This window comes from Camelus ferus, chromosome 17 (assembly GCF_009834535.1).
Source record: "Camelus ferus isolate YT-003-E chromosome 17, BCGSAC_Cfer_1.0, whole genome shotgun sequence".
NCBI classification, from domain to species: Eukaryota; Metazoa; Chordata; class Mammalia; order Artiodactyla; family Camelidae; genus Camelus; species Camelus ferus.
The window spans coordinates 2968172-2983449 of record NC_045712.1 but is presented as its reverse complement, the minus strand read 5'-3'; the positions used below and the strand labels follow the sequence as shown (position 1 = coordinate 2983449).

Here is a 15278-nt window from a genome sequence, read left to right as displayed (position 1 = left end):
ATTTAAATTATGCCAGTGATCAGGATGGGAGGTCATGTATAAGTAATGCGACTCTGTTCAGCGACCCACTGAAAATCAAGGGGACACATACTGAGTAGTTTATTCTTGGCTGCTTCAGGGTGGGTGCACTGGCAGTCACCCTTCGGGGGAAAGCTACGTGGTAACCAAACAGAACAGGCAATTCTGAGATCTAGAGGACCCATCCAGGTCCAGCTGGTATTTCCAGAGTGAAAGACCAGAGCAGCCAACAGTAGAACACACAACCCTCCTCATCTTGTCCCTGGATCTTCTGTAATCACCTGAGTAACAGCATCCCATGGTTTCTGTTACATTCAACAGGCACCGGCAAACTCCAGTTTATGGCCAGCCTGGTCTGCTGCCTGTTTTTGTAGGGACTGCAAGCTAAGAATGGCTTCTGTATTTTTCAGTGATTGAGAAAAATAAAAAGAATAATATTTCATGACACATGAAAGTTACATGAAATTGTAATTTCAGTGTCCCCTAGTACACTTCTACTGGAAGACAGTTAAATGCCCGTTTGCTTATATCTACTGCAGAGCTGAGTAATTGTGACAAAAACAGTATTTAGGCAGAGCCTAAAATGTCTTCTCTCTGACCCTTTACAAAAAATGTTTGCTGATCCCAGATACAGTGTCTCGGCCCAAGCCGCAAGGTGAGGAGTGCAGGGTGAAGGATGCATAAAGAAACAGAAAGGGCAAGGACCTTGACTGTAGAAAGAAGGGGGCTTGAATCCTAGTTAGACCTCAACTAACTGCAGTCCAAGTTCCTTGAGCCTCCGTTTTCTCATATGTAAAATACAGATAATACCATCTAACTGATGGACTATTGAGTAAAATGGAATTATCTTTGTAAAGCCCAGGCTTAAGGATATCTTGGGGTGAATCATATGAAAACTGCTAATACTCGACCCAGTTGTGATCTGCAAAAGCAGCAGTTGTGGGTAGCTCAACCTAATACTGCGTACTTGGTAAATGCTAGTTTGCCGTAGGCAGCACAGAGTGACATTGTATCGTGTTGGCTTGAGGCTGTTCCCCCTCAAACAAGCCCTTCTGTATTCTCTCTGCTGGTCAGTGTCACCACCATCTGACTAATTCCCGCCGCCCCAAACCAGAGATGTGTCCTTAACGCCTACATCTTAGACTCTCCTGGATGAGTTTCTCCCTTCCTCATCCCTGCTCCACAACCACTGCCCATTTTAGGTCTCGTTATTTTTTTTTTGCTTGGACCATTGCAGTAGCCATTAACTGGTATTTCTATGTCCACGAGTCCCCTCCCCACCCATACCCAGCTCTCAAGCTGCTACCAAAATGACTGTGCAATTTTGCGGGTGCGTTCACTTTCCTCTGTTGAGTAAAACAGTTCAGTGGCTTTTTGGTTTTTTGTTTTTTTTTTAATGAAGGTGCTGGGGATTAAACCCAGGACCTCATGCATGCTAGGCATGCGCTCTGCCACTGAGATATAATCCACCCCCACTCCATGGCCATGGTTTTAAAAAGAGAAACTGTTTCTTTTTTTAAAACAAAATCTTAGAGTTATTCTGGGAGAAGCCCCAGGGTAGGATCTAGAGTTACGATTGCAAGATTGGCCTTATGTCCCGGCTGACTAAATAAATCATTGCCACTGGGCTGAAGGAACCATGCTCTCTCAAGCCTTTAAGTTACCCTTCTGCCACTCCAAGTGAGGTTGGAGGACCCATGTGAGTCAGGAGCTGTTTGCTTCTCATTCTCAAGGAGGTTAATACAGAAATGGAGCCAACAGTTGGGGAGCCTTCATAGCAATGTGGCATGGCCACGGCATCCAAGCCCAGGATCATTCGGCTTGTCTTTGGCTCTATTCGATTTTTCTAGCAAATCATTTTTATTGTATTTTGCAGAAGTACCAATTTATGGTGGCTTAGAAATTTGAAAAAGAAAGCCGGCCTTTCACCTCATGTACTAGGGAAATACTGGCTAAAAGAGTCCTCTTTTTCTCCCACCAGGCAAGTCTCTATTCTTCCTTCAGGATTCTACTCAGTCCCTCTGGCCAGAGGCCCTGGCAGCTTGCTGGCCCCTGCCCCCCTGTACCCATGTTGGCCTCTAGGACGGTAAGGCTGCTCTGAGGCCGGGAGAGTGCATCCCACAGACGAGGCCTCTTGGTAGCAGACGCAGCGCCTGTCTCTGTGTCTCCCCCAAGGAAGCCGACTCGTAATGTTTGTTAAACCAAATTCAGTCACGTTGAATTTGCTTTGCTCACTGTCCGTAAGGCAAGAGCTTGAATCCTGACGTCCATTTTTTTTTTTCTTGCTTTATGACTTTGGGCAACTTACTTAATCTCTCTGCCACACTTCCCTGTAAAATGGGAATGATCGTTGCACAGTAGAGTTACTGTAAGGATGGCATAAACTAGGACAGTAAAGCATAGCTGATGCTCAATAAATACTGACTTTCATTCAATTCCTTTTCCTTTGAACTTCTTGTCCATTAGAGCTACTGAGGGGAGTTTTTTTAAGTTGCGGTAAAATACACATAACACAGAATTTGCTCTCTTAACCATTTTTAAGTGTACAGTTTAGTAGTGGTAAGTGCATTCACATTGTGCAGCCAATCTCCAGCACTCTTTTCATCTTGCAAAACTGAAACTCTACTCATTAAACAAAAACTCCCCATTGCCCCCTTGCCCCAGCCCCCAAAGCAACCATTGTACTTTCTGTCCTAACGGATTTGACTGCTCCAGGTACTTCATACAGATGGGATCATACAAAATTTGTCTTTTTGTGACTGGCTTCTTTCACTTTGTGTAATGTCCTCAAGGTCCATCCTTGATGTAGTACTAGTCAGAATTCCCTTCCTTTTTAAGGCAACAATATTGCATTGTACAAATAGACCACGTTTTGTTTATCTGTTCATCTGTTGAGGGACACTTGGGTTGTTTCCTTCTTTTGGCTGTTGTGGATAATGCTGCTATGAACGTGGTTGTACAATGATCTTTGAGACCCTGCTTTCAATTCTTTTGGATCTGTACCCAGAAGTAGAACAGTTGGGTCAGATGGTAATTCTATTTTTAATTTTTGAGAAATCCCCATGCTGTTTTCCACAGCAGCTGTACCATTTCACCAAGAGTAGTGCTAATGAGCTTTTATGTGGTCCTTTGCATTATTTTCAACCAAAAGTATGTCCTTGTAAGACAAAAGGCCAGTAAGGTTTGATTTATTTCCATCAGACCTGGGTAGATGTAAGTTTCCTTTGACCTTGTTGGTTCCAAGCTGTAACTAGGGCAGTCACTGGCGATAATTTTTTAAGTGTTTCTGGAAGCAATCTATCGTCAAATGTCAGAATGAGGTGAAGAATTACCTGAGAGAAACCCTTCCTTGTGTTGTAAATTTTCACTTCATAAACAAAGCAATGGATTGGAAAAGGAGAAACTGGTTTCTTCCATTGGATAGTGAGACAGGTTCTTTCGATCTCTGCGGTGACATTCACTGGAGGATTTACTCGATCTAGGTTAGAGAATGAGAGGTCAGTGATCAGGGCTGATAAACCCAATCCACTCACATTCCTTAGAAATTCAAGGCAATTCTAATACACATCTTCTCAAGTGTTTACATCAGGATTTGATCAACGAATCTGCAAGCCACAGAACTCCAGTGACTCACATCTGACCCCCCTGTCTTGCAGTGCTGAAGGAGAGGGCTTTCCTGTAAACGTCAAGGAGTCCTACTTCAAATGGCATTGAATGGCTGAATGCCTTTTCCTTCAGTTTATTGCAAGACACACCTCACTGTCCATTTTTACTTCTCAGGTTGGACCAATCTGGGGGTACACCTGATCCAGGAGGGAAACTGCCCTGAAGCCCCCACTAAGCGCTGCCTCTGTGCTGCAGGTGTGTGACTGAGCTGATCACTTCCCCTTTCCGCACCTCAGTTTTCACTTCATTTTGTTTTGTGTATCTTGTTCTGGTTTGTTGGGAAGATTTTGTTGTCTTTTCTTAAAACTCCATAGTTCTGTCCCCTGAGATCTCACTTGATTGTTTTATGGCCATTTGATGTGGATGGAAATTATTTCTAAGTGAGTATCCTTGTCTTAAGTTCTGTGACTTAGATCTCACCATTACTGACTCATGGGCACAAGCTAAGAATGGGACCCACTGGCTCCAGAGTCTACCATTCTCCAAGCCCCAGATTTTTCACTAAGAGAGTGTTTATTTCTTTTAGTAATCCGAGGAGTAGGTTTCAATAAAATGAATATCATACAAGAGAATAAAAACCTGTGGTCTGTACCAGGTCATGTCCATTTTCACATTAATGTCATTGTTTCCCAGGTCCTCGGCATTTATTACCGCCTATTTTTGTGAAAGTGACGTTTGTAAGTCATCTCAGAAAGGCACTATTGCAGACACCTGTATAACCTCTTTAGCAAATGATTCTTTAAACAAACTTACACTCCATTTGATACATAATAGATGATAAAAAATAGAAATAGATACAGATGTTACATGCCAAACCATGTCCTTTACATAATATTCTGTGTATTTATTGGATACTTATGCCCAGCAAGGTTCTAAACACTTTGTAATTATTAACATGCTTAATTGTCACAAAGACCTTGTAGGGTATATTAATTTCTTCCCATATTTCAGAGAACAAGACTGAGGCACAGAGAAATGATCAGATTGTCTAAAGTCACTTAGCTAGTCCGTGGAGGAGCCAGGGTCCAAGTTCAGGCAGCCTGGCTCCACAACCCACGCTAGTAACCACACCACCATCGAAATCTTGCAGGTTAACAACCAGGGATGGTGTGTGAAAGGCTCCTGGTGGGTTTCATCACTACATGTATCTAGGATGAAGGAGGAGACCTTCAGTTTTGAGAACTGAGTAAATGAGACCTTAAATAATGCTTAGATCTGAGAATCACACGCTGAGAGACACATCCTAACTCAAGAACATACAGAGGAGACAGTCCGGGGCAGTGGAGGACCATCAGAGGAATGCATGGGAAGCCGGGGCTGGTAGCCTGGGGAAGACAGACCTTAGATTGGGAAACCGGGCTGCCTTTGGATAGTTGAGAGTCTTGTTGGAGGAGGAATGAGAATTGTCCAGGGGTGGTACCCAGCCATCACAGGACCCATGGGCAGAAATTTCACAGAGGCGGTCAGAGATAAAATAGGCTCATTTCAGCAGTGAGTTCACTCTCCCTGGTGCGGTGATCCTCAGCTGGGGGAGATTTTATCCCTACAAGGGCCATTTGGAAATCTGGAGACTGTTGTCACAGCTCGGGGGTGAGGAAGGCAGGTGCTACTGGCATCTCGTAGGTAGAGGCCAGAGCTGCTGCTGAAAACCCCTTTGGGCACAGCCCCACCACACAGAGGCAGCCAGCCCCGTCTATCAGTAGTGCTGAGCTCGAGAAACCTCCACCCCGTGGTTTTTAAGCCGGGGCCAGATGATCACTTAGCATCAGACAAGGGGTCAAACTAGGTGATCTTTATAACCCCTTCCAGTGCTGAAATTCTGTGATTTGGTTACTGTGGCTTTGAGTCAAGCCTGTCTTACCAATGGCGTGCAGAGCGAAGAGCTGGTCGAGAGGCTTGATGACGGCTTCCTTGCTTGAGCCGTTCACATAGACTGCAAGCAAGCTGCGCCCTTTGCTATTGATAAAAGTCCTGGGAAACCAGCAGGCTGTATTTCTCTGCAGGGTGTCTTTGCTGTATTCTTGGCATTCTTCGGTCCAAGAGCCATACCTACATTGGAAGACTTGTAAGTTTTTATGGCTGGAGGAAACAACCCATTCACCAAAGTAAAAGCAGGTACTAACCTATAGTAGAGGAAATACTGCGTATCCTCAGGGGCGTCCTTGCCAACAAGCCAGGTGCAGTGAAGAGAAACTTGGTATGGCCTTAAGTGTGTGTAAGTATTAGCCTCTGTGCTTGTGATGCAAGTTAAATTCACAGCTGAGGTTCCAGGAGACCCTACATGGTCAGAAGTAAAAGGAACAAAACATTGCCACGGTAGCTTCTGAATCTTGCACTTCTTTTGAAACTAGTGATGGGGGGCATCTTGTTCATCAAAAAGCAATTGTCATCACACATTTATAGAAACCTGCGACTTGCCCAAGATCCAGTTACTAGGGGACAAAGCTAAAATGGCTTAGTCCTATTTCCGACGCCAAAAGCTTTGCAGGTGCTCTGCAGGGAGGGTTTTTGTGTGACAGAGATGGATGAAAGTTCACAGCCAGTGCAGTGAGTTGTCATGTGGACCTGGGATCCAGCAAGCTTGGTGTCTCATGTCAGTAACTAGCTGTGACACCTTGTTCCCTAGGGCTCTGGGCCCCAGTTTTCCTAGCTCCTACGTGGTCTAGACACCACATTCTAACGAATGAATTCAGAGATCTTTCTGACACTGCTCTCAGTCACAATTCGGGAAGCGTGGCCTTTTCCGGCAGTGCCATGACAGGAGGAGGGTTTGACAGTCAGCCCCAGGCCAGACTGGCCAAGGCAGCTGTTACCAGGTGCACTCACATGTCCCAGGACCTGGCGGCCTGCTCTCTTTCTTCTTCTTGTGTGTGTAAGTGTGTGTGTGTGTGTGTGTGTGTGTATTTCTCCAGGGTTTTCATCACAAGCATCACTAGATCTAAGTATCAGAAACCCATCCTTCCACAAGAGGACAGAATAAGAGACAGTGGGTGGTGCCTTCCTTCCCCCTGGCTCTGAGATTGCTCATCTTGTGTCTTCTGTGAACTGTCAGTGTAGTGTTCTTCAGTATGGTTTGAGAAGTCATAGAATTAAAACCAACTCCACACCCATAACAGGGACTACGACATCTGAGGCAGGACCTGCTTGTTAACTGCTGGATTCAGTAAAGTCCGAGACATTGCCCTGCCCACAAGGGACTTGCAGTCAAGGATGGGAGGGTAAACATCTATTTACTCGTGAAAGGGAGATAATGTAATGGGGTATTGCCAAATGAGTAGCCCATGGATGAGTGCCAAGGAGGAACAGCATCTTTCAGTGCATAGAATGGGCTTCCCAGAGCAGGTCTGACTCCATCTGGGCTTTGAAGTATAGCATGGATTCAGAAAAGCAGGCGGAGGAGGTGGGCCCAGGAAGGCAAAGGCTGCAAGGCAGGACTGTGCTGGGGTGTTTAGGTTGTGGCTAGAAATCTACCTGTAAAGAGCAGAGGACTGATGTTGGTGGGGGTGGGGGGGGTGGAAGGATGTCCTCGAACCCCAGTCTGAGGGCGCTGATTGGCCCAGATTTTGTTTCTGACCCTGTGGCTTTTGAACCAGAGGAGGGGAAGTATGCGATGTTTGACACTAGAAATGATAACGCCTTGCTAAGGACATTGATGAGGTAAAAGAATACTGAGCAGGAACTGGTGACTAAAGAAGAAGAACGAAGTGTCATTTTTTGGACTTTCCCATGTTTACAAAATCTGAAATATAAAACTGGGCTTTCAGAGGGCTGTCTTACCTGGTGGGGCTTTGAGTTCCGCAGAAACCCAGCTGCTTGGTGGGAGGGAGTGGTCGTTCCACGGGATGGTCTGCACGCTGGCTGAGAAGCCTTTGTGAAGGATGGTTGTGCGTTTGCTCTCAGTGTTCCTGGTTTCATACTAAAAGTAAAACCCACAGGTTATGATATGTCACGGGGAAATGGCCTCAGGAGAACTATTCTACTCCAAAGTGCATTTTCTTCCACCTTTTAAATGGCACATGAACAAAACACAATGAAATCATTTTGCTAGAAAAAAACTCAAGCCACTATTTCCAGGATATGTACTTACCCCTAAACTCATCAAGTTGTACACTTACAGCCTTTTATGTGCCAGTCATACCAAAATAAAGTGCTTTTAAAAAACGAATAAATAATTACCCAATTCTAGTATCTGTACATGTTTTAAAATATATAATAAAAATATAATAATTCTTCAAGGATACACAGACACATGCCTCTTACTAAAACGAACAAAATATTGCAATTAAGGCTCCAGTTCCCTTTGACCCCATCTCTATTCCAGTCTCTTCCCCAGAGTTAACAAAAGTTAACTTTTTTGTTTGGTGTTTTTTATTTTGTTTTTCTTTGTGTTTTGTTAGGCAGAAAATTCTCTAGAATTTCATACTGACTGAAAAATATTTAGTACTAACTGCTTCTCCTTTTAATTTTATTGCACATCTGCTAACACCTAATGCTGTAACAAACAGATCCCTGCAGTGTACTTGGGGCTCAGAGAGGTTAAGTGACTGGTCCAAGATTGCAAAGGCAGGAAGAGACTGAGCTGGGATTCAAACTTGGCCTCTTCCATTAGGCACCCTGCCCCCTCCTGTTTTCAGCTATTCTCTTTTGTTCTTTTGTCTGTTTCGGAGGAACTATAAAACCAATATCTAATCCATTGTACCTCAGAAATTACTAAACTTTATTTTTAAATGGGAGAATTGTCCCAAAGTTATAACGCTGTGTGTCACCATTTAATGCCGGCATGGTGCTGGTTCTCAGCCACTTCAGCAGAGACACTGCTCTGCTGGGAATATGACAAAAAGCCCTTTAGTGGTTTCCGTTTTTTTTTTTTTAACTTAAAATTTCCTTTGATAAGGAAAATGCCATCAAAATTAAAATTTACGCTAAGGATTGCCATCGGAATAAACACTTACGTCTTCTTCTTGTGGAGCGTTTATTTTCACGTGATATCCTAGCTTGACATTTCTTTCCTCTTGATCAGGATTTGGTTCCCAACGTAAAAGAACCTGAGCTAAATCCGTGGTTTTAATGGTGAAATTGACAGGTGGGAGAAGTAAGACTGTTGATCGAAAGTAAAAAGAAGCCACACAACGTTTAATTATACATAGACAGCACTTAAAATTTTTAAAATATTTTATTGTGTGCTATAGTATTTTTTAGGCTATTAGAATGTATAATACTGAAATAATGTTGGAAAACATTTCTCTAGAACTGCTTTTAACTCATTATCTTTTTACTTTGCCCGGGTATTTACCAGTAAGAGCTACAGGGGTTTTATTGAAATATGAATATTTTGCTATATCATTATTCAGTATAACCATCACTTTTAAACTAAGGGTCGTTATCCATTTATGGGCCATGATAATGTATTAATTTGTGACTAGCAATTTTTTTCAATGACATGGAAGAAAATGGAACAGAAAATACGAGGTGTATCAAATACAAGAAGCAGTGCTATTTCACAAAACTCTTGTTTCCATTATATCAATGTACTTACATATTTGTATGTGTACATTGGTACATGATGTAAAATGGATTTGTTTCTTATCATGATTCAAGGTCAAAAAACTTGTGAGCAAAATTACTCAAATAGGCATTTATAGAAAGAAGAGTTTTTTCCTCTTAATGAACCACTCTCTAACATCACCTTCAAAACGAAAGCTTTCATTTAAATTACAAAATCAATGCCTATTCTTTTTAGAAATCTTGGAAAGCACAAAAAAAAAAAAAAAAGAAAGAAAAGAAAAAAAATTCACCCACAGTTCTACCACTCAGAATGGCATTAACTTGTGATATATTTGTTATCTTTTTTCTTGGGCATATGTTTATACAACTTTTAATTTTTTTTTCTAAAATGAGGACAATACTATACAATTATGAAGCCTCCTTTGATTAATTTGTTCCACGATCGGGATGTTTCCACTGACCTTTAATATTTAATAGCCTCCCACGACTCCGCCCCACACTCGTCACATACAGACTTCCAGGGCTCTGTCTGTACTGCGCTGTCCACCATGGTAGCCACCGGCCCCTTGTGGCTATTTACATTTGAACTAATGTGAGTAAAATCGAATGTGCATTGTCTTGGCTTCATGAGCCCCATGTCAAGAGCTCAGTACTCCCTTATCCTTGGACAGTACAGATAAAGAGCATCGTCATTATCACAGAAAGTTCTCTTAGGCATCATTGATTGGGGAACCATGTGCCAGTTCTTTTTTTCCTTAAATTCTATCATCCCATCAAGCCCATTGATCAACAAGTTTCTGAACCAAACAAAGTAAAAGCTTGTTATTCTTTGGTTGTGATGATTTGGAAGACATTCCAAATGCTGCCACCAGCTCCAGCCTTATCCTTAGGACCTGTATATGCACACTTGGAATAGGATTTCCCACTGCAGCATAAAATTTGCATTTCAGCCAACTTTGCTTTCTTTAAATATGCTATGTTTAAGCTTGTAATCTGATAAGAATCAACAGTCTTTCCCTCTTAAAAAAAATCATATATAATTTCTTAATTGAGGTATTAGCCAGGAGAAAATAATGCTATCCTTTTTGTAATGTACTTACTTAAAGAAATATTACTGAATTTAATAGATGGTGCTTACATTTTTTATCAGGAAGTAAGTCTGCTTGCAGTGTCACTGTGGCCCCCAAAAGAATCAATAATGCAGGTGCCATGATGATCACATCCTACAGAAAACAGAAAGATGGAAATGCACGTGGCCACTGGTTGTCATTTTTAAGAAAAACCGACAGCTACTTTATAAAGTAAAATGTAGTCGTTTGGCCATTTAACAAAGACTGTGAACCTTTCAGTGACGTGCTATAAATACAAATATGAATAAACCTTGGACTTTGTCTTGCCAGTGCAGATCCAGAATCCGAGGGGCAGGATGAAATGTAAATCAATCACTGTCATTGCAGTCTAAAAGCTGCTCCAATAAAGATGTGTATTGGGTCCAACAGGAGCAAAAAGGCTTCTGAACTGAGTCCTAAAGGACGAACTAGAGTTCTTGGCACACACACAAGGGAGGTAGGCATTCTTGGTGGCATACACAGACGTGCAAAGCCAGAAGAGAGGAGAGAAAGCAGGAGAGGGTTGGTCTTCAGTGGGAGACCAGAGCAGATCTTTGAGCAGTAAGAGTTCGAGACACAGTTAATCAGACTGAAAATAAATCCCAGTATCATTTCCACTAATGAGTATTTAAGTATGAGCCAACCTGACAAGAAACTTAAATCTGAAACAATTTTAAAGTGGCAAAGGGAAACTTTGTATCACAAACCTAGAATAAGTTTGTGGTACTTGGAGCTTTGGAGAGGCTGAATTTTTTGATGAACCCCAAAAGGAACCAGCCATAAAAGGAACTGAAAACATAGTTACAGGCCTAGGAGAAACTGCAAACAATATTTCTATCTACTTGAAATAAGCAGGCAGTGAAAACGAATGCAGAGTAGCAATGTCATAATAACTCAAGTGCGGCAGTCTGGAAAAGTGGCCGGGTCACTTCAGCATCTTTTTTTAACATGTCAGAGAAGAGAGCTGAGGATCTCTTGTTGGGAATTGTAGATTAGAGATCTTGAGTGTTCCATCTGAAAATTTCAAGTCACTTCTCATGTGAACTTGAAAGAGAACAAACAATACAAACGGCTTCTACCTGCTGTGTGCTGCCGTTGCTCTTACAGAGCAGGTCTTCCCGTTACCTCTCAGGCACTCCCCTCCTCCGCCCGCCATGATTTGGTGTGTAGTTATCATCCAATTTACAGTGGTGGAAAGGAGTCTAAAAGGTGAAATCATTTGCCAAGGTTCATGTGGCTGGTAAATAAAGGAACTTAGCTCCAATCACAGATCTTCCAATTTTGTTTTGTTTTGTTTTGTTTTGTTTTGTTTTGTTTGGAGGGGGAGATAATGAGGTTTTTATTTGTGTACTTATTTTAATGGAGGCTCTGGGGACTGAACCCAGGACCTTGTGCATGCTAAGCACGTGCTCTACCACTGAGCTATACCCTCCCCCCCAGATCTTCCAATTTTAAAACCTGTGTTTTATACTAATTTAAATGATTTGATTTTCAGTTTAAAAATGTATTTAAGTGGTTTTGTATTTTCCAAATGAAAATTCTGGTAGAACCACAGAGGATAGACATTGGCTAAATGGATACGTTCAAGAAGTACCAAAAACACGCTTCCTTCACTTACACTACTTAACTTACTAGAACTTAACTTACAATGATCACTGCTTAACTTACTACTGAAATTAGTAAAATGTCACAACGTAGAAGACAGAAACAGCATATAAATCATTTAATTCCTTTTTCAAATAAACTTAATTATCACTAATCAGAATTATGCCACTTTTGATAAAAATAATTGTTTCTTTCTCTCTGATGCCTTCACACGATATAGAAAAAGAATTTTTAAAACGATGATGACAATAAAAGCGGACATTCAGTTTTTTGTTAAAGTTCCAGTACATGAGAATGTTAAGGAATTCAAGCCTGAGACGCAGAGATTAAAAAAATCCTTAACAAACAACAACAAAGGACCTTTCTCTTCAGGTTAAGAAGGTGATGGCTTTGAAATGTCAGCATTTCCAGAAATAATATCTCCTATGTTCTAACTTTACAGTAATTGTCATTAATGGGAAATCTAGGTCAGAAAAAAATTCAAAATTGATACTCCTGAGTGACTTTTACTGAGTGGCAAAGTAACTAGTGTGTTAATAATCATACTTTTAAGAATAAAAAATGTCTATTTATCCTTTGCCATTAAATTGTGGAAGTAATAAACTATAAAATGTCTCAGTGGGGAGATAATTGAATATTCATGTAACCAAGGACTCTTCCCTGGAATTTGTTATGTATTCTGACTTTATAGCTGCGGAAAATAGAATGATTTTTCAAATTTGATCATGCAACATTTTTTGATGATTTTTTTTTTTTTGCTATAAAGCAGCCACACTTTTTTTCACCTTTTATTGTGATATTTTCTGTTCAAAGGGATGATAATTTTGAAAGAAAAACAGCTGTCCTGTAGACAACACAACATGCTCAAGTGCGAGTCTAAATATTACCAAGAAAGACATTTTTTTGTGAGCCAGATAAGTTCCCTTCAAGGCTGGGTATTGCTGGAGCTTTGGCAATTGACCCCATATTTTCTATAATTCTGTTTGCTCTGCTGGTTCCCAGAAAGCACCTCCAGCCTTTGCACATGTCCCCTTAAAACTTCTGGTCCCAGACCTGGCAGTCTCCCCTACTGGAAAAACAGCTTGAATCTCTTTGGGCCATCTGTTTAATCCAAAGATAGACTATTACATAGATGTCAACCAGGTAATATTTCATTGTATCGTAGGCTATGTAACTACCTTAAAAAAATATATATCGAAATGGCATGTTCAACTCATTCTTCTCATGGCTACCAATTCAAATCCAGCAGAAAACCATTAAATGGTTAAAATAAGACTCAAATTGAGCAAATGAAGCCAATAAGAATTGTCTACCTACAATTGTCAAAAATGTACGCTCAGCTCTGAGACCCTGGGCGCTCGACCAGTTCTTGTGACATTTCACAGAGTCGATCTAAAATTCCTCGAGTGCTCTCTGAGAATCTGGCTGCTGGGAGGTGTTACATTCTTTGAAACTTGGGAGAAGACAGGAGCCCAGTCTCTTGCACTAAAGATGTTTCTAGAAAGTTAGGTGAAGTTCTGTCAATCAATGATGAATTTCCCCAGGGTTCCGGGGAATTGGTCAAATTCTGCTGAAGTTCAGCCTTTATAAATATTTTCCCCACTTTTTTTCTTTTCAACTTATTTTGCTGTCTGGGGCATTTGTTTTATAACCAAAGTTGTATTTGCCTTTTTTAAAGAGACTTTTTGAGTCATCTGTGGTGACAACTAATTCCAGACTTAACCTCAGTGCACAGAAATGAAAAAGCTACTGAGAGGATTCATGCTCTGTTAAACCCTTAAAAAGTAAAGAGTTTACTTTTTGCTTCCTCTTTTTTTTTCCCTATACAGTGTAATCAGCAGTAAAACCTCTACCTCTTGGGGGATGAAGAATAAATAAATAAACCAAGGTGTAAAATGCAAATGACATGTTTAGCTAGGTACATTATCCCCAAGTGAAAAACTCTGCACACTCCCCAAAATATAAATGAGTAAGAAGGACCATATATAAGACATGTGATTTTTTTTCTACTTCTGATTAGTTTTCTGAAATAGTCCTAAAATATAACTCCGGAATTCAAACGGTTACTGCAGATATAAATACTCTTAACCAAGGTCAAAATAGTGCTGCCACCCTGAGTATTTGGAAAATGCTGGAGGGAGTTTGCTGCAAATCTCCCAGTGGTTAAGTGTCTTCCACCAAATTGCACGTAGTGCAATATGTCATCCCACGTCCACGCTCCCCTGTTCCTGGGCATACCTGTCTCCTGTGATCCTCTTGCTTCCAACGGCTGTATTCAATAGGGAGTCAGGACCACGTCCATCATGTCCTGGCCTGTGGCTATGGCACCTAGCACAGTGTCAGGCACTGGGCAGCTGCCACATATGCCTGACCCTGTACAGAATAAAGGCAAGTTAATACACAACCCTTAACAAGTCAAGCCAGGTAGGGTAAAACCTAGCAGAAGGACATGTTAGATCAGAGCACAGCAGGCTGGAAACATGTAACAAGCCTGGTCTGTCGGAGGGGAGGTATGATACTTTTGGTACCTTGCCTAAAAATTTCCCCAAGCAGCATTTCAATAATGAAAGCAAATGAGGTGATTTGATTTCCAAAACTTTATGTTTGAAATGCAAACTTTTAACAATAGCTATATACATTAACATATTTTTCAATAACTGTGAAAGAGGGCATACTCTTTCACAAGAAATAGAAATTGTATCAGGTAGTGGAATTTTCAGCATGATAATTCATTAAATTGAGTATATCAAATACATTAATCAGTATGGCTATAAAAGCAGTCAGTTGTTTGTGTTAATTAATTTTAGGCTCATGGAATAGAGAGTCTGATTTTTCTTTTTTTTTTTTTCCTTCCCTCTTTCTTTCTCTTTTTTTTTTTCCATTCCATCCATTTCTTCTGTATATGTAAAAATATGTTTACATTGCTCTGCTTGAATAATTGGATTAGGGAACACAAAAGTGACATGATTCAGATTTTTGTACATTTTACATAAAACTAAACAATTCTGAAAATACCAGAACCCCCAGAAGAAACAAAAAGCAGAATGCCTTCAGTTAGATGCCATGCAGTCATCTTGTTTTTGTTGTTGTTATTTCTTAATTTGTAATTTTCCTAGTTAACTCTGGAACTTCTTCATCAAGGTATTTTGTTACATCCTATTCCCTATTTTCTAAATTCACAGAAATCCTCAGCAATCTTGGCAGGATATATGTTCTCATTTAATTGCTAGAATTTCTGCAGCAGTGGGAGGAAAGGAGTCTCTTATATCAGCATCAACCAAAACTGCAGGTCTTCTTTTAATGTGGCCCCCCGGTGACACGGATGTGCACACCTCAGTTACGGAGCCAGCACACAAGAGTAGAATGCTGTCCCCA

The 15278-nt window shown here is 41.0% G+C and overlaps 1 protein-coding gene across 1 annotated transcript in view; it reads right to left on the bottom strand.

Moving 5' to 3' along the window:
- IL5RA (interleukin 5 receptor subunit alpha) overlaps nt 1–14189 on the bottom strand; it is a gene marked incomplete at its 5' end in the record, with an annotated part of 33890 nt that extends 19701 nt beyond the window's left edge. The window contains 7 exons of the mRNA XM_032459422.1: nt 3351–3496; nt 5546–5733; nt 5808–5961; nt 7462–7600; nt 8637–8782; nt 10328–10412; nt 14142–14189. Coding sequence (XP_032315313.1) covers nt 3351–3496; nt 5546–5733; nt 5808–5961; nt 7462–7600; nt 8637–8782; nt 10328–10412; nt 14142–14189 — 906 coding nt within the window. The remainder of the gene's footprint in view (nt 1–3350; nt 3497–5545; nt 5734–5807; nt 5962–7461; nt 7601–8636; nt 8783–10327; nt 10413–14141) is intronic.
- Nucleotides 14190–15278: the final 1089 nt, after the last annotated feature.